This window comes from Plectropomus leopardus, chromosome 19, assembly GCF_008729295.1.
Source record: "Plectropomus leopardus isolate mb chromosome 19, YSFRI_Pleo_2.0, whole genome shotgun sequence".
NCBI classification, from domain to species: Eukaryota; Metazoa; Chordata; class Actinopteri; order Perciformes; family Serranidae; genus Plectropomus; species Plectropomus leopardus.
The window spans coordinates 2,617,808-2,644,002 of NC_056481.1; the positions used below are offsets into that span (position 1 = coordinate 2,617,808).

Genomic DNA, 26,195 nt, shown 5'->3' on the forward strand with positions numbered 1-26,195 from the left:
GTTCTAGAAATGTCCCCAAATTTGAGAACTGTCCTGAAATCATAGACACATGCTTTAATCAAAGACTCGTCCTTGAATCCCAGAACAGGCCTAAAATCAGAAATGTCCTCAAGTCCTAGAAAAGCCCTAAAATCTTAGACACATGCTATAATCCAAGAAAGATCCTAAAATCCCAGACACACCCTAAAATCCTAAAAATATCCTCAAGTCCTTGAAATGTCCTTAAACCCTAAAAACACGTATGAGGCTGCTGCGACTGACCCCTGACCTCCTGTCATTTCACAACACGTCTGTTGCAGGTAAACGAAGACGCGGCTCGAAACTGTCCCTTTTTTCTCCCTATGAGGAAAATCTGCCGATCAATCTCATCCTTGACCACCGAGTGTCCTCCAGACTGAGGCGGGGACGGACTTCAGTAATCCTGGTCATGCTTTCGTGGGCCGCAATCAGGGAATAATCTTTGGCTCGGCTGGCTGAGGTTCAATAGGCTCAAACACACACACACACACACACACACACACACACACACATGTCCTAGTCACTCACCTTGGTAATGCCAGAAGCTGCAGTGTACCTCACACACACACACACACACACACACACACACACACACACACACACACACACACACACATAAAAGTCAAGGTAAGCCTGCCGCTTTGATAAGGCTGTAACACGGCAGAAAGGTTTCAGAGCACTCTGAGCGCCGACCGTCATGGCCGAGACGAACAGTTGACCTCCAAAACATTAAGCTGTGAATCATGCAAATCGGCAGGCGGGAAAGCAATCACACACACACACTCTCACACACACACACACACAGCTGCATGTAAACAAAAGGCCTCGGGGTGTTTGAGTGACAGCAAGGGAAAAAAAAAAATGTGTCGAAAACGTCCCGCTGTCGAACAACCCTCGCCTCATCCCGCCTGCTTAGCATGCAAATTCATTTCTTGCGCTGCATATGTCTGCTCCTCTGTAATGTAATTGATCCAGTTTATAATTTATTTTATTCTATAAAAGCAGCATTCTCCAACACTTTAAATTACCGCTCTCTCATTTCCATAATCGCGCTGTAATTAGGCGGCAATAAAACGCGAGGTCTTGTGCGGAAAACACCAACACTGCAGAGCGGAGCGACACGAGGCGCTCAGCGTGTCGACGGCTTTATTCTGCTCCAGCTGTAACAGAGTGCACATAGCATTAGTAATCACCTAATCAGGCCGACGTCTCGTTTAATTTTTCGAGCAGCTGACTGATGAATCAAGATAAAACCCTTTTGTGGCTCTTCGATCAGAGCTGAGCGGCTGAACAGGAGGAAGTCACAGGTACGATGATGGTGGAGGAGGATAAAAGAGCATTTTTTAAATTTATTTAACAGCTTTTACATTTCAAAACATTGTTGCTACCAGCTGCACAGAGTCGTGTTTTTGCTTCTGCACAGTCATCGCTGAACGTGTGTTTAAATCAGAAAGTTAGGGTTGACTATTTGTACTAATTTCGAGTTGGCATCACCGGTTTTTGGTTGTTTTGGGGCAAATTTTGCTTTTTTTTCTAATTTAACCTTTAAAAAACCTACATTACTTTTCTTGTGCTGCTCTCAGACGCCTTTCACAAGCTCTGAGAAAATTGGTGCGAAATCTTTCAACAACATGGAAAAAAAAGGCGACAGGCTTTTTGGTAAGAAATGTTCCACAAATTGCAAGAAATTAGCAAATTTTGAGTTTTTTAAGAAAGGAAAAATGCCAGGCAGAAAAATAAAAAGCTACAGAAAAAATATATTTAAAATTATCATAATTTAAAATCACGCAACAGAATTATAATTTTAAGCACCCTTCTCCAGGATTTTTTGTTTTAAATAATTTTCCTGTGATTTTCTTACATGTTTTACTAATTTCTAGATTTGTTTTGGTCATTTCTGCACTTTGGAAACACGTTGGAAACGGTCGGGGGCACGGAGGTCGTCCAGTTTCACAGCATCGTGAATGTTACGGGCAGCTGAGTGCTAGTTTGGCAGAGAGTTCAAAACAGTCGCTTGTATTTGATTCCTCACATTCGGCTGCACGAGCTGCATTTTATGTATGAAAGCTGATAATTCCACCTTCTATTTATTTTGGTTGCATATTATTGATGTTATCACTTATAAACTTGTTTTATGCTTTATTCACTTTTACTGTTTTTGCTTTTGTTGTTTTCTTTTATATTTATATTTCTTTTATTTGTTGTCTGCAAATTATTAAATTATTAGAGTTATGGTATCCATGTGCTGTATGATAATGTTTTTATTTATTTATACATTTATATTTTCTCTTATTAGTTTATTTCTGTTTTTTTATTTTTCTATTTTTGTATCTATTTATTTCTGTATATAATAATTTATACATTCATCTATTAGTTTTTCACATTTATCTAAACATTATCCTTTTATTTATTTCCTTATTTATCTATTACTGTTTTTACTTATTTAAACATTTAATATTTTATTTATTTGCATTTTTAATAGCTGTATTCATTTATTTGTGTATTTAATTATTTATTTATTTATTCCTGTATTTATCTATATTTTTAAATTATTATTATTATTATTTGTTTTATTCTATATTTGTAAATATACATATGTCTTTATATTGTTTGGTCTTCATTTTTTTTTAGCACTTTGGCATGTAAAGCACTTTGAGCTGCATTTTATGTATGAAAGGTGCTATACAAATTTTTATTATTTTTATAATTATTGTAATTATAATTATTATGAACTTACAGGCACATGCCACCACCGTCCAACATTAACCACAAAAAGCAAAATCGACATAAGCGAACAAATTTAGTAGAAATTCATCAGAGTTGACTGAGAGGCGACTGAAACAATCAGACTGGGCCCCCGGATGAACCGGACCGCGGTCCGTCATCTCTGAACGGTGTTTGTGCTGTTTTACAGTCGGCCGGCGTCCTGCACACTCAGCAGCCGCGATGTGAAGCGCTGGCGCTGGTCCAGGAGCAGCAGTGCTGGAGTAGAAAAGGTCACGTGACTCACACTCTCAGAGTGGATAACTTCTGCCCGGACACATTATGTAATGCAAACTAGTGTTTGTAAACACACGCAGAAATAATATCAGTGATATGGGGAGATGGAAAGCAGCGGGTGGGTGAATAAATAACAATTTTCCCGGGGAATTACAGAGTGTGTTATTGGTGGGATGATTTGGTCGGCTGCTATCTGCCGCTGCCAGAAAGAGACAAGTGTTTGTCTCGCTTCCTAATCTATGAGTCATAAGCCAGCTGCACACAGAGTGAGTCGGTAATGAAGGAAAAGGTGACTGTGACTGAGGCGGGATCAGTTTCTCTGCATCGGTTTACATTTTGGCAACACAATAAACACAAAGCTAAAGCGGATGAAAAGTCTCAAATAGTGGAAAAAATCGTTCTCCTCGGAGCTGTGAATGAACTTTCCTACAACACTGAAAAATCGTGTAAATCCGTAAAATTCGAGGAACTCTGTGATACACAAACGGGCGTCATTAGACCTGCGTGTCAGAGGCGTCAGCCCTGAATGTTTTAGAAATAGATCCCGATCTAAGCATGTATACGTTTCTTTTTGGTTTGTTTGTTTGTTTGTGTGGCCTGAAAAACACCAAAAACACACAAACAAAAATGCCAAAAGAATTTTAAAGAAAAAACACACCTACCCAAACATACCCAAAAAAAAGAACATTGCCCCAAAAATTTGAGGACATTTTTTTCTTTTAAAGACGAACAAAATTAAAAACAAAAATCATCAAAGATGCTTAACGACATAGAAATTGATACAAAAAAATAATAATAATAAAAAAAAGTTGAATCACCCAAATTTAAAAAATTATTAAATTGCCAAATTTTGTTAAAAGAAAAAATAATCACCAAAAATGTGTGAAGAACAAACACTGGCAACATTTTTAGAAGAAAACATGCCTGCCAAACCTGTGGGCATGTTTCCTTTAAAAATTGGTGGTAAAATAAATAAATAGTCATTTAAAGTTGTGCGCCACTTGTGAGCTTCAGAATTATTTGACATGACCCTGTTTCTGCACCACCCTCCCCCCTCTCATAAATGACCAACAGTCCCTAATACTGATCTAAAAAAACAGATTTAATACTCTGTTCATACTCATATTTCACTAAATGTACTTAGTTTGATTTTTCAATTCAGTCAGTTCATAACTTTAGTTAAAGAAGTGTTTCAGGTAAATAAGGTGCCACAGTGTTTAAAAGAAGCATTAAAATAAAGCAGGTTCGCATATGAAGGAATAAAAAGACGCGCCTACCCGCAGGTCTCCGTTGGCCAGGTGTGGGTGTTGGTGTCCGGGGTACGTGCCGTAGATCGGCTCTTTGCAGTAAATCTTGATTACGCAGCGGTCCTGAACGTCCCGCGGGTCCTCCAGCTCGTAGAAGACGTTTCGGGTCTCATCTTTGATCAGCAGAGCCGTGCTGGGAGACCTGAACATCAATAATCAGCACAACAGCAAACACTGATCAATAGACCTCTCAAAGACAATTTCAGCTCCTGTTACCTGATAATAATCAGGGACGTACGTTAATTTACAGACGAGGAGGACTGAAGCTCTTTAAAGTGCACGAGGCGTAATGAGAGAACCAACTGGACGCAGCCTCGTACTGAATTCATGAGAAGTTTAATATTCAGTGTTATTGGAACTAAAAGACTCCTGCTGACAGTAAATAAATGCCAAACGTGAGGCTTTCATTGGTCTGTGGACTGCTGTTTTGCTGTTTCTGCTTGTTTTCTTTAAAAATCAACCCAAAAAACCTATGTCTTTTTGAAGACAAAAAAAAAAGATTTTTAATGAAAAATAAATTGACTTTTTTTTAATTACCAAAAAAATTTACAGAAGGAAAAAACCCTGCCAATTTGAAAAAGAATTACCAACAATTTCGAAAGTAAAAAAAAAATCACTAAAATTAAAAAAAAGAAAAAAAAAATCACCAAACTTAGCCTTTCGTCAGTGTTATCTACTGTGTATTCTTATTATTTACATTATTATTATTTTAAACATAGACCAATTTATCTTCGCTACTAATATTTTCATGTTTATGCGCCTTTTCAGGTATAGTTAATAGCAAAAAATGATTTGACGGCCCTCTTTCAGCTAATCTGAGGACCCCCTGATGAAATCCCAAGTTGTAAAAGGTACAGACAGACAATGTTTAAAGACAATTACGCTAAAAAACAACCTTCATCAACATTAGGAAGGAAATACAGAGCTATAAAAAGCTCCATCTATAAGGAAACGCCCACTCAGATGCTCAACAATAGGTCCAAAAATGCTTTTATACTTTGTAAAAATGTTTACAACAGCTTATTAGTATAAAAAACTATGAGGAGAAATCAGATTTCAGTTTGACTTTAATGATTTTTAAGCCCAAAGATGAGATTTTCTGTCCACTTGTGGCCTGAACGAGGCTTTTTCACACCTCCTTTGTTTTTATTGATTTGTGTGTTTTTTTCATTCATCCTCTGCAGCTTTCACTCTCCATCTGTTTACAGAATGTTTCATTTCTGTAAGAGTATCTGAAGATGAAAACGCAACATGTAACTTAAACTGCTCGCCCTGCCATTCATTTAATAAATGTAGCGGCCCAGATGTTTAGAAAACATCTAGACCAATCGATGCAGACGATTGAATAACTTTTGTAGATACGTATATTTAAACACACATGCTGTTATTTAGAGTGATTTTTGTTTTAGCGTACCTGAGCATGGCCATGGTGAGCCTCTGGGGGAACATGTGCACGATGAGCGCCCGCAGAGTGTCCAGGCTGGTCAGCTCGTGGGTCAGGTGCACCCGGCGAGTCTCCTCCCCGAGCTGGAGGAACAAGATCCCTGCATTTATGGATGAGGAGGAGCAATGAGGGAGACCAGGGGTGGGTGGAGGGGGAGAGATGGAGCGAAGAGTCAGGGATGAAAATAGAGAGCGGAGGGACAATGTGGTTCAGGAGGATAATATACACATCTCAATGCAGCACAAGAAATGTAATGTTGCTCCAGGCTTCAAAGGGTTAATTTAAAAGCAATCATGGTCTTTTTAAGTTTAATGAATTAAATGCCTTTTAAGAGTTAGAGTATCATTTGCAGACACAGAAATACATATCGTGTTAAGTTACTTTTCTCAGATGCTCAGTTAGATTATAGTTTGATCTAAATTTTGATGCATTCATTTATAAAATGAAATAATCACATCTTTCTTGTAACTTCTGCTGCACGTCATAATTCCTAAAATAGCTTTGAACATTCATTCTCCTCTGTGACACCTGAACTGATAAAGTCCCATGAAACGACACGTATTTATCCTAATATTAGCCGAACTCTGCGACAGCAGAGAGAAAATTCTCACCCGTGTGAAATATGAAACTGAGAATTACATTTGGTTGCATTTTGTCCAATTTCTTCTAATTCCTACAAATGCATCACCGTCCTCACATGAGAGATATTTTAAGAAGCAGATGATTTTGCCTCTTGCCAAAGTCATTAATCAAAGATGGCAGGTAGCTTGGCGAGATCATTGGGAGGCGTTAGACGGCTCTGTTTGTATTCAGCGCTCCTCTCTGCTGAAGTCTGACTTCGTCTCGGCGCTCAGAGGGCTCAGGTTCAAGAGATTAACACTCGATGCCTTCAGTCAGCTCGAATCAGCGCTTCCCTGGAAGAGGACGCCGCCGAAAAAAGTCACAGCTAACTTGTCCAAAACATCAAAAAGACATTAATAGTTTACATGCGTGGACACGTCCAGCGTGCGATTGGCTCTCGGCTCGTCAATCAAAGAGGTGTCAACAGAGCGGACAGATGCACATTCATCAGCGCTGACACACGCAAGTGAAAATGACGGTTTGTTAACTGCAGCTGCACCCTGAATGGGGATGAATTGAATCATCAGATGAGGAGAACCAAAGTCAAAACGCAGAATGTTATCGGTCGAATCATCGGGCTTCGTCGTGCTCGGAGCAGGAAAATAACCGAGGCCTTGATCTGAATGTAAACCGAACAGTGATGAAACAGAGATGAGCGAAGGATAAGGAGGAGAAATCAGCATGACACACGCACTTTATCTGCTGCAGTCGTGCTGGACGACAGCGAAGGCACAAAAGTCTGAAGGTAAAATGTTTAAAACAACATAAATGAAGGCTGTTAGACTGCAGTGTCCGCAGTGATCAACACATTAGTGTTTTTTTGGGCAGAAGAAGGAGGAGAAAAAGGTGAAGAGGAGGGAAGAGAGGGAGGAGGAGGTGGAGGAGGAAGACGAAGAGAACAAGAAGACAAAGACTAAGAAGATGATAAAGAGGAAGACGACCAAGAAAATGATGACGAAGAAGATGAAGAAGTCAAAGTAAAGGAAGACGAAGGAGATGAAGAAAAAGACTAAGAAGACAAGGGAGATGAAGAAGACAAAAGACAAAGAAGATGAAGATGAAGACGAAGACAAATAAGACAAAGATGAAGAAGAAGAAGATGAAGAAGGGTTACATCACGACTGAAACTTTCTTAGATTATCTCGACTCATAAGTCCAGTGGGTCCTACCGGGGACCTACACTGCAGTGGAGACACAAAGGACGAGGGGACGGACTACGAGGACGCTCCTCTAAATGTTCTCGCCTCCCAGGTTTGACCCGGTGGAAACACGAGAGCACGAACCCGAAACTACGCTGAGCTGACTCCTGACTCCTGAACACGGTTGTTTTCTGCAGCGATCCAACAGACGGACCCGTCCGATGTCTCGCTGGCGTCACGGTGTCAAACACAGAGCGAAGGCGTTTTCTGAAAGTCGGCGGTCTGACCTGGCGCCCGCAGCTTGGCCTGGCTGGACGAGCGGGCCAGCGGCAGGCTCTGGCGGAGCCGGTTCATCCGGTTAAAGCCGATGGGGATGTCGGGCTCCGACATGGTCTCCAGATTTTCAGCTGACGCGAAGGAAACCCTGCTGGTCTGGTCAGCGAGCGCCGGCTGTGTCGGGCTGAGTCGAGTCACACGCGGAGTTCGAGTCTGCAACACACGAGTTAAAGTGTTTAAAAAAAAGATACAGAGAACAGACATGACAGACCAGAGAAACACAGCTGTGCATGCAATGACTTTTTCACATATTTCTGACTGTGTTGAACTGCAGAGCCTCTTAATAATTAAGCTTTTTGCATCTTTGTTTAACCAAGAATTAAAAATAATGACTAAAAAAACATGAGATGGCACCACGGTCACACAATAAAGCAGCACAATTTGATCATTTTTCTCAAATTCTCAAATTCATCAGCAGCAAAATATTGGCAGAAACATGAAGGGCACAGCTGTAAAATCGCACATCATAACACCTCCTCAGACAGTTGGATGTTTCCAAAAAAGGTTCTAAAATGTGGAATACACGTCAAACCGAAATAAAATCAACACAAGATAGAAAGATTTTAACAAAAGCGAGATGTGAGCATTTTTGACTATTTTAAAATGTTTTATAGTTGAGTGTTAGTTATGTGTTTTTAATCTTTTTTATTATTTTTTTTTTACTGTAACTGTATTAGGGGTTGACAGATAATCTGCTCGGCAGATTATTGGGGCCAATATTTGGCATTTTTATGTTTTTATTTTGAATGTCTCTATCAGTGTTTTATTTTAATGATCACTGATAAAATGAATTAATTAAAAAGTGCAAAGAAAGTGTCAGCATGGGAGGAACGTTTACTTTGTAAAACCTCAGGGAGCTATTTTTATTTGTACATTTTATAAATTTTACCATAACTTTGTAAAAAAAAAAAAGAAAAAAAGCTTCACTGCAGCAGCCACGGGTTCGATTCTGACTTAAGCTGTCCTATAAAATAAAGGCTAAACCCCCCAAAAAGCAAGCAGCTGGATGAGTCACGCAGCGATGCGTCCTGGTGTTTCTCAATAATTCATCCAAAGTCTGATTAAAGCTGAAACTAACACAAAGTAGTCTGTAGAAGTCTAAAGAAGTCACTCTCCACCTCTGCAAATGTGTCTGTTTCAGCGCTGTGGCTGTCAAACACTCAGCTGTTCTGAGTCAAAGTCGTTCGCTGCATTTGGTTCTCCGTGGTGCTGTTCTTATTATCATTGGCTGTTCGTGTTGTCTGTCAAAACATGACTGGAAAGTGCTCTATCGACTTTCTATCCACTCTGTCTCAAATTTCAATCGAGGAAAAGTTATTTTGGAATTTATATCGTTATCGTTTTGTCACCCAGCCCATAGTTATCAGTCTCATTAAGTACTAATAATCTGTGTCGGCCCTGAAAAAACGATATCTGTCGACTAAACTGTATGTTGTATTTCTATATAATCTTCGTGTAAACGTTTACCTTCATTTTTACCATTCCTGTTACTGCGCACTATTGTATGTCACTTTGATGTCTTCTTTTTTCCTCTTTTTCTTAACTAAAAGCCTAACTAGAGACAGGAGTTGTCCACATGAAATAAACGATATAAATAAAATGATGCTGTGACATCTACTTCTGCAGTAATCGATGAGCTGACACCAAAAAACTGTCGAGCACAAACAAAATGTCCCTGGGAAATCGATGTGAAGAAACAAAAGACAGCTTTTAGCGAACAGACTGAAAGAGTTGAGCTCACACTGAGCAGCCTTTACATCTCCTCTACCAACAAGCCGAATCCTGCAGATAAAATTAGAGCGCCGGGTTAAACAAACCGACTTGAACCCGGAGTCAGAAAACGCCCTCGGAATAGTCCACCTGCATTAATGATGACGGACAAAAAAAGTATTGAACAATGCTTCAATTAAATTTTCAAAAGGGGAGAGTGAAGTGTTGAGGATGAAAAACTCGGCGGGGGGCAGCGGTCGCCGAGTGAAACGTTTCTGAAGGAAGATGAAATAAATGGATGTTATTATGCAGATGCAGGAGAGAGCTGTAACCTGCAACTGTTCCAGAGCAAACACGAGCATTGTGATGCTAATGACCGCAAACAAAGCCTCCGTCCGTAATGCAGATTACCGCCGATATTTCACCTGTCCAATCTGAACCACTGGGGAGCCCAAACAGTGAAGGACCTCTCATTACAGCGCGGCCAGGAGCTGCTGCGGCAGGTTGGCTTTTAATGAATCCTCGCTGACAGACATTTTCCAGCCCAAAGAGTACAGTAATGAGCTCCCACAGTGCTGTGTGAAGCGGGCTCTGCTTGCCTCATGCATCCGTGGTCTTTGCTTAGTGCCTCACCAGTGCTGTATGGGTGCCGTTTGATTTCTCGAGGCTACGACAAGCTGAGAGCACGCAGGAGACTCTGACAAATTGTGTCAAAAAGACGCAAACATGAAAATGCACATGCACTCGCATTTAATCTGTTGCACCAAACTGTCTCTTGGGGCTCTGCTCCTTCTACCTTCAGTTTTTAGGTGGGGTTGTATGAGGTATTTATCCACAGACTTTACATTACATACAGTGGATGTCACTCAGCACATCCACAGTTTGGAGAAGCAGGCTGGAGTCCGACACTTAATCTAAGCAATGTACGGCTGTGGACGGGGTCAACATCTAAACATAATTTAAGCGCTTACAAAAAGTCCCATGTAAACAACTCAATATCATTTAACCCTTTGAAACCTGGATCAACATCAGTTTTCTTGTGCTGCGTTCAGACGCCTTTCACGAGATATTTGATTCTTTGAAATCTGAGGAAAATAGTTTGATTTCTTTCAAAAACGTGGAGAGAAAAGGCAATGGGAACAAATTATAAAGAAAAAAGACATATAGGCCTATATATACAGGATATATGTAAATGGACTTCAAATCTGTTTTGAAATGCAAAATAATGGAATTACTGATTAAAAAATGAATGTCTAAAAAATGCAGTTAATGGCAATTAACTATTGAAATCCAGCAATTAATCAGGATTTTTAAAAAAATGTAATTTTGACAGGCCTTACTTTTAAAGGAGAGACTTTTTCTGAGTGGCTAAAATGTTTTTTGTTGCTGCTGCATTGCTTAGCGTCTGTGTCTGTAGTCCCGCCTGCTTCTTCAAACTGACTGATATCTACTGTTTGTAACACGCTGACTATTTTATCTCAAACAACCCCACTTCAAACAATCTGAACTTCCCCTTTAACAGTGTTTTAGGAGTCCTCTCACACACACACACACACACGTCTTCGAACAGTGAGAGCAGCCTGAAAGATTATGTGTGCCGCCTCTCATATGTTTGGAGATTTATGGTCTCTGAATGTCAGCCAGACGCCGCGCACCTTCTGCCTTCAGCCGCACAAGAATCGAGCTGCTGAGGGGAAAAGAAAGGGGAAGGGAATCATAAAGTTTGTGTTTAGTGGAGCGTGAAGCGAAAAGAGAGCAGATAAAGGCTGGGAGGAGGAGACGTGCCGTAGCTTATATGCACGGGAGAAATGGAGGAAGAGGAGAAAAAACAAACAGAAACTCGCGATGCATTTTCTAACTTCCTCCGAACTAGTTTGATCTGCTGCAGAGGAGCTTTGCTTCAGGTGGGAAGAAAGGCAGGAAGCTCGGCTAACGCCGGTGTTTTATTTCACACAGTAACAGTCAATAACCCTCCCACAGGATGTCTCAGAGGACGTCCTCCCTCTCGCTCTCCTCGTAAGACGCTCGTGTCGTACTGAAGCAGCTTCGGCTGCAGTGAGAAGTCATTACAGGAAAGTGTTTGATAAGAAACACACTTGTTCTGTGATTTAATTCAGAAATTTCATGGGAAATGGTATGAATATATGATGCATTTTCTGTGACTGAAGTGTAAATGAAATTGATTTTTGTAACGACGAGCTCTCAAGAGAAAGAGAAAAATGAGAAAACGTCTGACAAGACGATTCTAAATCAAATATGGAAATAAAGAGTCACATGTTTCAAAGCACTGTTTTTACTACAAGAGAATAATTAAATAAAACAACTCCAGATTAAGTTGTAAAAGTTTGAAATCTGGCTCCTCGTTCATCTTGTGTTTTTTTTTTTGAAAATTGATTTCTGAATAAACGTGGCATCAAACACAAAATAATCATCTGTAAATCCTGAAGGAAAAGCTGCTGTCTGAATACTGAGAGATTCATGAGCGGCAGAGTGACTCTCTCCATTATAAGATCACTATTATTAATGCAGTGAATGTTCTGGTTGAGGTAACTTCATCAGACAGAGTCCCGAAGAGAATCCACTCCTGTCGATGAACTGGATTAGATATTCTGTTTCTCTGTTGTGATCTGCAAACTTTTTTATGTTGGATTATTTAAAGAAGATGTAAACACAGCAGTCAGATCTAACCACACAGGCACAGGTATTTCTAAAAAGAAAAAAAAATTCCTTCTTTAGAATTTTTCTAAAATTTCAGGACATTTCTAGGATTTTAGAACATTTTTAGGATTTTAGGTCATTTCTAGGTTTTAAGGATGTTTATAGGACTTCAAGACATTTCTAAGATTTAGGAAAGTTTCTAGGATTGTAGGATGTTTCTAGGATTTAGGCCGGTTCAGGGATTTTCTGTCAATTCTCTAATTTTAGGATAAAACTAGAATGTTGGGAGTTTTCTGGGATGTATGGACATTTCTAGGCTTTTAGGACGTTTCTAGGACTTTAGGACATTCCTATGATTTTAGGACATTTCTAGAACTTCAGGTCATTTTTAGGTTTTAAGGATTTTTCTAAGATTAAGATGTTTTAGGATTTTAGGTTGGTCTAGGGTATTAGGATAGTTCTAGGACCTTAGGTCATTTCTAGGTTTTAAGGATGCTTGTAGGATTTAAGACATGTGTAGAATTTTAGGACAGTTCTCGGGTTTCTTGGACCTTAGGACATTTCTAGGATTTTAGGACGTTTCTAGGATTTAGGCTGGCTCAAGGATTTTCTGACGGTTCTCTGATTTTAGGACGTTCCTAAAACTTTAGGTCATTCATAGGACTTCAAGATGTTTCTAGGACTTTAGGAGGCTCTAAGATTTGAGGCTGGTTCAAGGATTTTAGGACATTTCTAGGATTTTAGGATATTTTTCGACTTTAGGTCATCATGTTTGGGAAACCCTGCACTAAGTGAGGGAGTGTGACTTTATTCCCAGCTCTCGACACTATTACTCCACTGCATCTTCACATAGCAGACAGTGATTTGCAGCTTTATTAATGCTCTGGATACTACAGAGCTCCCTTAAACTCAGATGTAATTCAGCAACCTGCAACAATTAGAGAAGATAAGATACACCTTAATTTATCCTCAGTGGAGAAATTCCTAAAGCATCAGAGTCTGAAGAAATAAACTGCGGTGCACCACAGCTGTGTTTGACTTTAATATCTCGGGGGTGTTTACAGTAAAAAGCCCACTCGTACAGTCATCAGGCGATGTTAACGGACAGCACAAAGGTCTCTGAAATCGAAGCAGCTGCTCCAGAATGTGCATAAAACATCTTCTGAAATGTGAAGTACCAAGGACACACAGTCAGAGAAGTGTCTATTTATGTTTTCCTGCATGAGGGACTCCATGAATTTCATGAGGGCAAAACGAGTCATGCAACACTTCTGCTTTTCTGCGGCTCCAGACTGAAATGAAATCATTGAAGGAAGACAATGAAAAGACGTGTATAATTCCACTTGTTCCACCTTCCTGTCTGACTGTGATTCCTAAAGAATAGAGCTGTCAAGTTTCCATTAATGAGCTTTTATGCAGAAAACGTTCAAGAGGACCATTTGTCACTTCTGTTATTTTCTCCTGCCAAATGTCTTTTTCTCTGTTTTAAAGCAGAGATGCTGGTTCCCTACGTGCACCTGCAGCAGGGACACTAAACGTACTGTAGGGGCCACAGGAGGCCAGGGGCCAGTCGCAGCAGCCCCATGCATGTTTTTATAATTTTAGGAAATATCAGGGATTTAGGGATATTTCTAGGATTTTAGGATGTTTCTAAGAATTTAAGACATTTTTCGAATTTTAGGACATTTCCAGGATTTTAGAAAGTTTCTCAGATTTTGGGTAATTTCTAGGATTTTTAAGATGTTTCCAGAATTTTAGAAAGTTTCTCAGATTTTTGGAAATTTCTGGGATTTTAGGCAGGTCTAGGGTTTTAGGACGTTTGTAGGATATCAAGACATTTCTAGGATCTTAGGAGATTTCTAGTATTTTAGAACATTTTTTAGGACTTTAAGTCATTTCTAGAATTTTAGGACTTTCCTGAGATTTTAGGACTTCCCTAGGACATCTTTCGGATTTAGGCTAGTTCTAGGTTTTTTGGAAGTTTCTGGGATTTTAGGTCATTTCTGGAATTTAAGGAGGTGTCAAGGATCTTAAGGTGGTTTTAGGACTTAAGGAAGCTTCTCAGATACAGAATGTTTCTACAATTTTAGGGCATTTCTAGGATTTTAGGATGTTGGGGTCATAGCGAGGACCTCTGGCAGGGGCTGTGGGGGATCCTCCACTGGCACTTTTTTTGATAAACAAGCTCTATTTTGATGATGTTTTATGCACTCTGGCACCTTATGTATACTAAAAGTACAAAAACAATTTAGTGCCCTATCAGGGGCCAGTTTTGTCCTGCGGGCCGTAAGTTGAGTATCACTGATCTACAGTGTTGTTTCATGCTTTTTACAACTACATCTGAGTGCAGAAGGTGCCTCAAGTCTGATTAAATCACAACAATATTATAACACCAAACACAGATGGTGTTTAAATCGCAATATCATCATTCTATGATGACTGAAAAAGTAAAATATCCAGAAAAAGCATCCAAATTATTCTGTTTTAATTTTGTCAGCACAGACTGTAATTACAAGATTTAATCAGAGAGCAGAATGTTTTATTTTATGTGTGTAATTTGATATAGTAAATGAATATAACATCAGCTCGTCCAACATCATGAGGTTTCACTAAACTACTCATTTAGCTGTTTTTGCTCCATAACAATTAAAAAACAGCTGGCTGCATACCAGCCGTCTCCTGCCACAAACACAGCGGAAACGGTTCAATCCAGTCAGTCAGAGCGGCTGCAGCGCGGCTGATAATCTCAACGGCAACTAACTTAAACCAACATACATGCCAGCAGTCACTTTTGAAGAAACTGAGAAAAAACTTTGCCTGTAAATAACATTATTACTTCATTGCACCAGGTGAGTGTTATTATGTTATAGAAACACGTGGCTGAGCTGCTGGAGTTTGGACACATTCAGTGGACAGTTGGTGAGTCTAAAATGAGTGGAGGTAAGAAAATATCGACACAGTTATCGTCTGAGATGAATTATGGACAAATTATTCCGTTAAAAAACTAGAATTACCACCTTGAGGTCGTGTTCACCAGTCAATCTGCAGTTTCAGTTTCACTTCACAATTTTATCCTTTTAGAAATCTGAGTTTTGGTCATTACTCCAAATAAATTCTTAATTTTTGACTTGGTTTTTTTTTTGAGTTTACAAGAATGAGACAGAGTCAAGATCACAGTGACCTTGATCTTTGACAGCCAAATTCAAATCTGTTCATCACTGAATCTACAAGTGGACATTTGTGCCAATTCCCTCTGTTCTTGGGATATCGCGTTAACGAGAATAGGACTGACGGACAACTAGGAAACATAAAGTCTCATAAATCCCATAAAACTTTATTTGGATTTCTGTTGGGCATTTAGGGCTTAAAACACATCTTATTATAACATATTATAAGAACCATTATTCATGTACACATACATATACGGACCTGTGGGAGCCAAAACAAGAAAAGTAAATCATCAGAATTATTCGATAATGATAATAACACCTTGTTGCAGCCCTGACCACATGCCACGCCACATGCTGCTACCTCCACAGTCAAACAGGTTGATTTGATCATTATTGAGTAAATTACACAGATTATCCCGCCATTTATAAAATGAAAAACCGCCCACTGAACCCATCAGAGAGCATGAGATTCTTCGAAAAGACGCCGTTTATTAAAAAAGCATCTTCCATTACATAGTTAACCCTTACCTCTGCCTCCAGCATGTTGTTAAGCAAGAAAAGAGCTTCATTATTTACTCTTTAGCTCCATTAGCTCCTCTCCCGACACACTGTGCTCTAACAGCTCTGCAGAGGTTTGTATCGAGAAAATCCACAGCTCCTTCTATGAATATCGAAACCTTAACAAGTCCTTTCTGAGCGTTAACGCAGCACTGACAGGCCGGCCAGACCCAGATTTCCCACCAGCCGACACACAGGATCTTGATTGATGAGGCAGCTGTGCACAGCTGTAATGTGCCCCCCCGACACGCAGCTGCCACACCTCCAGCTCTGAGATTTCATGGGCATTACTGCAGCCGAGCGTGGCATTCCTTTCTAGTGACAGAGCATCTGAGTAATAATAAATGCTAGGGGTGGGAAAAAAAAAGATTTTTGTATGTATTGGGATTTTTTTATGGGACGAGTTTCTCCAGAATCGATTTATTTTTATTTATTTTAAAACGTATATTTTTTGCTTTTCATTTAATATACAACACCTAGGTTAATTTAAAGGTCAGCATTCTTGCTGTGTGGAGATTTAGTTGTACATTTTATGTGCCACTTTTTTCCAACTCATTTTTTTCAAGTATTCAAAATTAACACAATTTTACTAAACATGTAGTGAATTTTTAACTTTTTTTTTTTTTTTTTTTTTACATCAGAATATGTAGAAAACCTTTTTTGAAATAAAAAAATGAGATGTCATACATGTCAAACCCAAACAGCATTACAAAATGTACCACTTTTCTATGCAGTTGAAATAAATGTCATAGTGACTGACTGACATGAGGTGAGCATTGTTTTTGGAAATTTGACTCATGATCTCTAGAAGTGTATGATTCAACATTTGCTTTTGTTTAAGAAGAAAAGGGCAAGAAAAAACAAAATATAACAAAATGACGCAAAATACAAAATCCCTTTTCTATGAGGAAACATAGCGTCCACCTCCAGTCTCCACCAGTCAGCTGGCCACTTTGGGATTACCGCTGGTGGATGGTGTTGCTATGGAAACATGTCGGCCATCCTCAGGGCTCCAAAGCCAAAAACCCCTAAGTTTAGCATTGTTAATTACTGTCAGCACCACTAACTTAACTGTGGTGACCCCGCTAACGGTGCTAACAGAGCTAACATGAAAACTATAGTTCACAATGCTGACGGGATTTTTTAAATGCTGTTCAAAATTAGGTCTTTTAATCACTGAGGAAACCCGGGGGATGACCGAAGGATGGGCACAATGTTTCCATGGTAAGGCCTTCATTCGTGACCATGTCATTTTTGATGGTTTTTATTTTGGTGGGCCTGCGAGTTTGGGGGATATGTTTTCTTTAAAAATTACATTTTTGTTTTTTAAAGATTTAAAAACAAAAAAAAAATAAAGAAAAAGATAAGAGTAATATATATATAAAACATATGCTAAACATATTAAAAACATTAGGTCATCTATTAGTAAATAGTTTACATAGAATCATATTTTGTATTATTAATCAAAATCTGTTAATTAGCAAATGACTAAAATGAACAATTAAATGTATAAGTGCGAATATTGCCCTTTAAGATGCAGTTTAAAATAGCATGAAATAGAAATACTCAGCACACAAACCTCAGAATTATACCTAAATACAGTACTACAGTACTTAATATACTCAGTTATTTTCCAGCAGCACATCATGAGCCTCACAGTCATCCCAGTCTGAGTGTAAATACAGCTTTCATCCCCGTTTGCGCTCTCTATCTCTTCAGATATTCAGCCACACTGACAGATAATTGTCTTTCACATAAACTCTGGCGGGAACTTTTCATCCTGTTATTGCTCTCCACCAGCTTCAGCTTATTAATGCGCAGCCTGCTAAGCAAACCTCGCAGTCTTGGCAGATGGCTGTGAAGTGTCAATAAGTGATTCTGGCCACGTGCCGCAGCACAGTGCCAGGCGGCGAGCCGGTCGGGGAACGCTGCAGCCGTCGGCCTCCTAAGCCTTTTAGCGGTGCAAAACGCTCCCGCTATTCTCAGAGTCAGATTGGGGAATAGCGATTTTCCACCGAGCGTCATATCAACAGCCGAACAGCACGAGGGCAACAAAAGCGCGTGTCTGGATGGGTTGGGATGTATATGGCGGGGGTAGTCTGGGGACGCCGCTCTGTATAGAAACGCCGTGGTCACATTGTGTAGACGGGACGTCCTGAGACTCAGATGAAGCTTCCAGCCTCCCTGAGGTGACACAAATCCTTTACAAAGTTGTTTTTTGTGGATGTTTGACTCTGTTTTGTTATCGAATCATCTCGTTTAAGACTGCTGAGTAAAGAATCACATTGTGTTTTTTACAGTGCAGTTTGGAAAATCACTGCAAAGCTACATGATGCAAAAAATTAAAAATTAAAAGGATTCATTTATCCTTTGATGATTATTTTGCCTTCAATGATTGAGCTCATAACTTTTTTTTCAGGCAGGCATGAATTTTTGTCACAATCTGATAACGTGAATATTTAAAAGATATAGCCGGAGATATTTTGTAATTTTGTCATCATCAACAAATCCCACAAAAATACAGAAACCAGTTTGTAGTGTGACTCTCTTTTTCGGACCACCTTGTCTTTGATGCTGGTTCCTACTGGAGATGTATTAGGCCTGCAACAATATTATCAACATTTCGTACAATATATCAACATGACCTCTGTCATTTTGACTGACCTCAGTCTCAGCTGTCGTGTTTACATACGATTGTTTATGGAAGAACGTCACCAACAAACACGGTAGTTATCATAACAGGCCGCCATGTAGATCTTCAAAAATGGATCATGTTTTTATTTAAAAAGGCAAAAGAAATTGGAAAGATTGGCTGATTTCCCTTCCTCTTTCCAAATGGAAAAACAAGAACAAGTAAATACACCAACAGCTAAAATGCCGAAAGTAGAAATATTTACGGAATAGTTGGAAAAATAAAAACAGCTCACGTAAACCTTCATAATATGTTTAATATTCCCTCCACAGTAGTGCACCATGGAGGATGACAACTGATAAGTTGACATTGCACCGTTGTCATGGGAAACGCCCACTTAAGAGGCTCCGGGCTTAAACACTTTTTCCCAAAAAACGTTTGACAGCTAAAAAAAAAGTTAGTTATTATTTTGTTTTTTTTGACAGAAGCAGTGAGGCAGACTGGTGATATGTATGGTAATGAAGTATGATGTTATGTTTGGTATTATAGATTTATGGGTCTGTTTGGTTACTTTAACAAGCAGAAGAAAATCCCACCAGCAACATATGATCCATGATAATCCCGTGTACATGAAAATGGCTGATGAATAACTGGAAAAAAAAAAAAAAGAAAGAGAACATTTGGGAATTTTGTTTAATTAAAAAAATTTGACGGGAGAGATCATTTGGGTGAAAATGAAAGGTTTTTTTAGATTACAAACATGTTTTCTTTTTTTTTTAAGAAAACAAAACATGTTTTAGCCATATTCTAAGAAAGAAATGCATTTTCCCCTTTTTTTCTCTTTTCTTTTTTCTTTAAAAATCCCCAAAAATTACATAATTTATCAAAGCTAGAAAACTTAAAAACAAAATATCATTGGATTTTCACTTTTCTGACTGTCAATGAACACATCATGTGTTATTATGCAAGCTTGTGAAACAAAATTTCATGACTTTCCAAGACTTATGGTATTTTTAATTTCTCAAAACTCTCCCAGGCCTGGAAACTGCTGTTGCAAATTTCATGACGTTTTTGTTTTTTTATTAACCGTATGAACCCTGCACTAAGTATGATACGGTATTACAGAACAGTCTGATATTAAATGAACTCTTTTCTCTGTTTGGTTCCCCTAAAAACCAAAAGGCTGCCTAATAACCTCCGTGTAAACGAAGAAGGCTGATGAATAACTGGAGAACTGGAGACAGCTCCAACAAGATCCCCTTCCCCTGTTCGTGTGCTACAATCCTCCGAACTCAACACCGAGGCGAAGAGAGAGAAGACAATGAGCTGTGATTACTCTGGCCACTCCAGGCAGAAAGACAAGAGCAAAATGGAGCATTAATATTTGTGGAAGTGAAGCCGAGGCCGATGAAAAGGAGAGAATTATGCAGCGCTCTGCTCCATTGTGTTCCCGACAGTGTCGGCGGCTGTTAGAATCCGTGTTCGCCCTCATGGACACGCTGCCTGATCCGAACATGTGAGAGAGAGTGTGTAACATATGCATCCACAGACACGGCGCCCATGACCGCTGAAAGTCCATGTGTGTGATCATATCTAACATACCATAATTGTTTGCTAATGGACGGTGTGTTTTTGCAGTGGGAGTATCTCCCGTGCTTGTGTGTGCACTTAGCGAGCTGGCAAACCAATGAAACATCAAAGGGGACCAGTGGGGGACTATTAAACACATACACACCCTCACACACACACACACGCACGCATGCATGCACACACGCACACACACACACACATACACACTGCTGCAGGGGTTTCTATTGCATCAGAGGAGGAGACGAGACACCCCCGACTCCCCGAGAGGAAGAGGAGCGATAACCAATCCTGCATGAGCTGCCAACCAGCAACAAATAAGAGAAGACCGGGAGGGAAAAAAAGCAGCATGTGTGTTCGTCACGAGCTGAACGGGCGAGGGAGCGAGCTGCTGCTGCTGTACATGACGAAGAGGAACAATATGGAAAGATTATGCAAATGACGACATCACAGAGGATGTGCTCGTATCATAACGTACATTATAATTGGAAAGAGAGCCTTTAGTGCTGTCTCCACTGCCGGACGATCGTGCTGTTGTTGTGTCAGTGTGAAAAAGATAAAACTGGTGGTACTCTAAAGATACAGTCAATATTTATGAAAACACCCACAAAAAAACGCCATGAGGGAAAACCAAACATTCACTAACGCTGCAGAGTTGCTGTGTTGCATTCTGCACCTCAAAAACCTAAAAACGGTCCAATCATTGTTTAGTCACGCTGCTGGAAGCAGAGTGTAGATCCATGGCGCTCCCATTGCAAAGAATTAACAAAACACTCCTGCTTTGCTGGCTGGGCGATAAATCAATTTATCGATTAATGTGAATTTCTAGTTTAGGACGATTTTTAAATTAAAAATCTAGATTTTCTCCTGAACTTCCTCCGCCACTCTCTTTGGGCTTCCGTAGTTCACAGTGGACTGGGCCCTCCACTCCCTCCAAAACAGTCGCTCTGCTGGCAGAAGTTACCCGCTCGACCACGTGTGCTCTATGGGCCAGTAGATCCGGGTATTTTACACGTTTCTTAACCCGGAAAAAGAGCTTTTTCTGCTTTTTCTGGCTGTATCCAGATTGCCCTATTATACATCCATGGTAGAGACACACACAAGCGACAACATGACAGCGAGCGTTAATGACGATCAAGAATATGTTCCCAAAAAAGCCAGCGTCTCGTAAGTCGTTTGGAACAGTTTTGCGGCGTCTGTTCTCGAAAACAAACCTCAGTCGGCTGCAAAGTTTGTTTAAAGGCTGTTGCAGCTAAAGGCAGCAACACACGATTTATCTCAACATGTTGACAATAAGAAAAATACTGAATACCAGCCTTATCCTTTAATATCTAATATTAATATTAATGTTTGATTCTAAAGCAGCAGCCTCTTTATTATTGTTCCACTTCAGCAGCGTTTCTGTGCGCCGGATCAGCAGTCGCTATGCAAAGAGCTTCTCAGAATATCAGCTCATTTTATGGTTAAGATGCTGTGAGCTGCAGTAAGTGCTTAGGTTAGCATATGCATAACAGTACAATCTCCCACGGGCTACATGGAGTCAGGGTCAAGAGGCTCTGCTCAATGAGCATAATGTATTCCAGTCTGAGGTGGAACTAATAATGCATTAGAGCCTTTTGTTGCTCTTTACCGAGTCTTGCTTTGCTCTGTAAAGCTGAGAGGGAAACACTGACATTTAGATTTTAGGTCAAAATCACACGCATGTTTTCTCTCCTCCCAGAGCAGTTAAATGTTTACTTTGGGCGAATCACAAACACATATTTTCTCACCTTCTTCTACTGTTATCTTTCTGTGTAGATAGTTTTTGTTGAGTTGATTTTCACCTCAAAATATTGGAGGTGAATGGAGGTTTGTGTGTGCTGCTCAGCGTGAAAAACAAAAACAACAAAAACAAAATGTTTGTTTCCAGCAGCAACATGTTTTTCCATAAAAAAAAAAAAGTATCTCATTCGGCCTGAATAACAAACACAACACTGTCAGCCATTTCTGTGGGGACTATTTCTTCACCAGAAAGTAGTTCCAACAAAATTTCAAAATCTCAGAGGAGCCACGGCGTATTAAAGAAGAGATGAAACAACTTATGGGCATAAATGTAAGATTATACAGTAAGTGTGTGTTATTTAGTGTATATTTTACCTGAAAAATAAAGTTTCAGAAGTTAGGTTTAGGGAATAAAAGTTACTACCGTTGGGTTTACAAAAAGAAACATGGTGAAGACTCACTTTAAAATGGCTAAAAATTTTCACGGTTCCAAACACACGTCCAGGGGGGAAGTTTTGTGAGTCAACTTCCCCAAAATGCCTCCTTACAAGACCGCTATTGTTTACTCTTATCAGCACAACGGTCACATGATCGCAGCCTTTCAAAACACACAATATGTACATTTTGGGTGTACTTATCTTAGGAACACGTGATACAGTTTGAAAGAAAAGCCTGACTACAGTTAGCAGCCTCTCTGCAACAAAGAGCTAATATTTAGTGTTTTTGCTGGTTTGAATCGCCTGGTTTGTTTCGATAGAGACTTCTGTGACTTCTGTGGCTATAAACAGGAGAAGTTACAGCTGGTTGCAATCTGCAATCCTCACCGCTAAAGCCACTTAATCCCCCTAAAACCCCCTAAAATTTAAACACTGGACCTTTAACTACTTTGAGGTACTTTGTTGTACTCAGTGTTACTAGTACACAACCATTCTTGTGACGTTAGCATTAGCTTGTTGAAAGATGGTTGTGCATTGTGAAAAACTAAAATACTTTCTAGTTTTCTCGTAAGTCTGGCTGAATCTTTGGCTGAAGTTTGACTGCAGTTAAATTATGCCGAAAGTAAAAATCTAATGTTCAGTGTCTCATCTTCACTGAAATCCAAATCTTTCTGCATGGCTGGTACCACTACAGTAAGTCTGAACTCTTTTTAATAATTTGGGTGAACTGACCCTTCACATATAATCACATGAGCTCATTATAATTGGAGCACGTAGAACAACAGTCACGAAAACAGGCTCCTCAAACTAACTGCTGGGATTAAAATCTCACTTTTAATGAGCTTCCCCTCAATGACTCCTTCACACGTCTGGTCCAAACACGCCTGCTGCAAACTCTGTCATTTCTCTTTGCATTAATATTTCCACATAATGGGGCTCAAATCCTACAGTTTGGAGACTTGAAACCAGTTGGTGTGGCTTCAGCCACGGCTACAAACTCATAAGAGAGAGCATGACGCTGGCAGACCACTAATGGCTCCATTTCCAGATCAACTTGTGCATTTCACATTTCACACTGTTTACATCGCAGCCCTGCCAGAGCTTGGTAAAAAAAAAAAAACTCCTGACTCCAACAGAAAATGAGGTTTTATTTTGATGGTGTGGGCACACTTTCAGAGGCAACCGAGTGGTTCAGAGAAATCCTGGAGGCAAACCATGTGTTCGTAACAGCGTGGGCTTAAATTTGGCTCGTGACGACCGCTAATCCCATCTCTCATATTTTCTGTCACTAGGTAAACGGTGTAATACAGTACAGATTACATTCACATCACCTTAAGAAATAAGAGGGCACGGATAATCTTTCACCACGCAGCACTTTTCACAGCTGTCTCCGTTTTCCACACCTGGGACCGCTCAGAAACTCCTCCAGCTAATCAAATAATAACCCAGGTGAAACTGCCCCGAGGCCTGGAGGCAGTCGAACCTGCAAGTGAGGCACATTAACTGCTGCTTCACACCTACAGTAGGCCGCGCCTGAATCGGAATAAATAAAAAATGTGCACACTGCAGAGCAAGTGCATGCAGCATTTGGGGGGCGTGAATTGATGACGATGCTGTGTGAGACATCGGCTTCTGTCGCTAACGTTTAATGCTTGCACGGAAAGATGACTTTCCCGTTGTTAATCCCGCCTACAAAAGCTGTGATCGGCTCAATAATAATAATAATGATAATAACAAAATAAAAATAAAAAAATAGCAACTTTCATAGAAGAAATGCAGCCAAACGTGCTTTAGAGGAAAAAAATGATATGCACCAAGTGCGTCACGTAAAAAGACATAGAAGACAAAAAGACATAATTAAACCTGCATGTAAAAATAAAATAAAATCAGAATAGAAAGCTTACAATGCATCTTCACATGGAAACAACCCACTTGAAAATACTCGTAAAAGGAGGATAAAATAAGGATAAAAACTGAATGCACAGAATGCACACTATCAGATGGAAAATAAAATAAATAAAATGAGACATGTTGACATTATTAATAAAAAAATAAGGCTAAGGGAAAATACATCATTTTAAAGATGTGCAGCGGTGCGTAAGTGCAAAGCAGAATGCAAAGCCGTCAAGTCGGCGAAAATGAAGAGATTAGTTTTTAGTTTTCTTTTTAAAATATTAAGCCAGGCGGCTTCTCTGATATCTATAGGCAGCTTTGGGGCGTAACTGACAAACGCTGCATCCCCCTTAGTGTTTTTTACAAAAGCAATCAATCAAAATCACTGCAAACATCGCAGACGTGGGCAGCCACCCAAAAACCTGGAAACAGTGCTGCTACAGACAGAGAATTCTGGACGCAGGAGCAGAAATCTGACCTCTAACCAGCAGCTTTCCAACTGAAACTCCACCGCACAATATCCTCCACACAAGACGACAGATATCACTTCTGGTCAAGGATTTCTGTTTGCCTGCCGACACAGAAATGTCACAGCGTGCAGCACAGGAGAGAGTTAAACACAAAAAAGAGTGTGCCAACATGTGACCGACGCTGAATGCAGTGCAGAGAAAAGGCGAGCGGGCATGCAAAAGACACAATGAAAAGTTATCCTATTAGAGACGAATCCACACAGAGGGACAGATTTACGCTGAAACACAAACACAATATTGGCACTGACCTTGAAGCTCCAGTAGTTTGGTTGTTGCTAAGGGGGGAAGAAACGAAAAACAAAGAGGAGAGGAGACAGAAAAGGGACGGGGAGGGAGAGAAGAATCGAGCATTAGACATTTTCTGAAGCAGCAAAACAGTAAAAAAGATCAACGAGAAGCGAGAGAAAACGCTTCGTCACTCAGTTCCCATGTGCAAATATACAGGAGACGCCACAAAGAGTGACTAATAAAGGTTAAACGGTGCATTTCTTCTGCACGGCGAATGAAGTATGAAGTACGCCCTAAAATGTCTCCACCGCTTTGCTTAAAATGCCCAAAATTATAGTGAAGCAAACAAACCAATAAATTGCCTTTTTTTTCTTTATTTATTTTTTATAAATTAGGCTTGGTAGGAAAATGATGGGCTAATTATTGTGATGATAGCCAGATTAACTTGCGTTGTCCTTCACTGCCATCATAATAGGACTTTAATTGCTTGTAATTGCTTCTCAGCAATTAATCAAATGTTTACAGTGACTTCACACACACTAATGATGTAGCTCCTAAATTCAGGCCCCGGCTCTCCCTGGATGCAGAGTTTTTCTGGCACGGACCCAGCAGCAGGATTAAAGCAATGCACACACTGGATTAAGACTCTGCCATTTTCACTTTATCAAGGAGGAGGCCGACATTCAGGTCAGCGTCCTCTGACGCTTTAAAAGCAGCAGCTCGGGCTGCATGTAGGACATCCAGCTAAAGCACAATAATTAATATGTTCATGATCAATTTATGGCCTAAAGTATGTGGACGACCCGATTCACATACTTCTGTTTTGGGACTGTTTTTCATGGTTGGGGTCCCTATTTTATTATTTTTAATATTTATTTATTTATTTATTTATTTGGTTTTTTTTTTAAAGGAAAAATGTCCAGAAAACTACATATTTATAATTTGTAAAATGACATATTATTTTCAGCACATTTTCAAGGTAATTTTCTTGTTTCTTACTTTATTACTTTTAAAAACTTATTTTTAGGTAATTTTCTTGAAACATTTGCTAATTTATTGTTAACGTTTTTGCTCATTTAGAATGAGTCAGAATAGCCCGGCCTCCAGCTGAATTATCTGGGTGTGTTTGTCTGATTTTGAGAAATTGGAATAAGTCTGATTTCAGT

The 26,195-nt window shown here is 39.7% G+C and overlaps 1 protein-coding gene across 1 annotated transcript in view; it reads right to left on the minus strand.

The window, feature by feature from the left end:
• LOC121959247 (SRC kinase signaling inhibitor 1-like) overlaps nucleotides 1-26,195 on the minus strand; it is a 102,046-nt gene that overhangs the window by 30,440 nt on the left and 45,411 nt on the right. Inside the window, 4 exon segments of the mRNA XM_042508473.1 lie at nucleotides 4,296-4,467; nucleotides 5,740-5,869; nucleotides 7,817-8,018; nucleotides 25,050-25,076. Of these exon segments, the coding sequence (XP_042364407.1) occupies nucleotides 4,296-4,467; nucleotides 5,740-5,869; nucleotides 7,817-8,018; nucleotides 25,050-25,076 (531 nt within the window).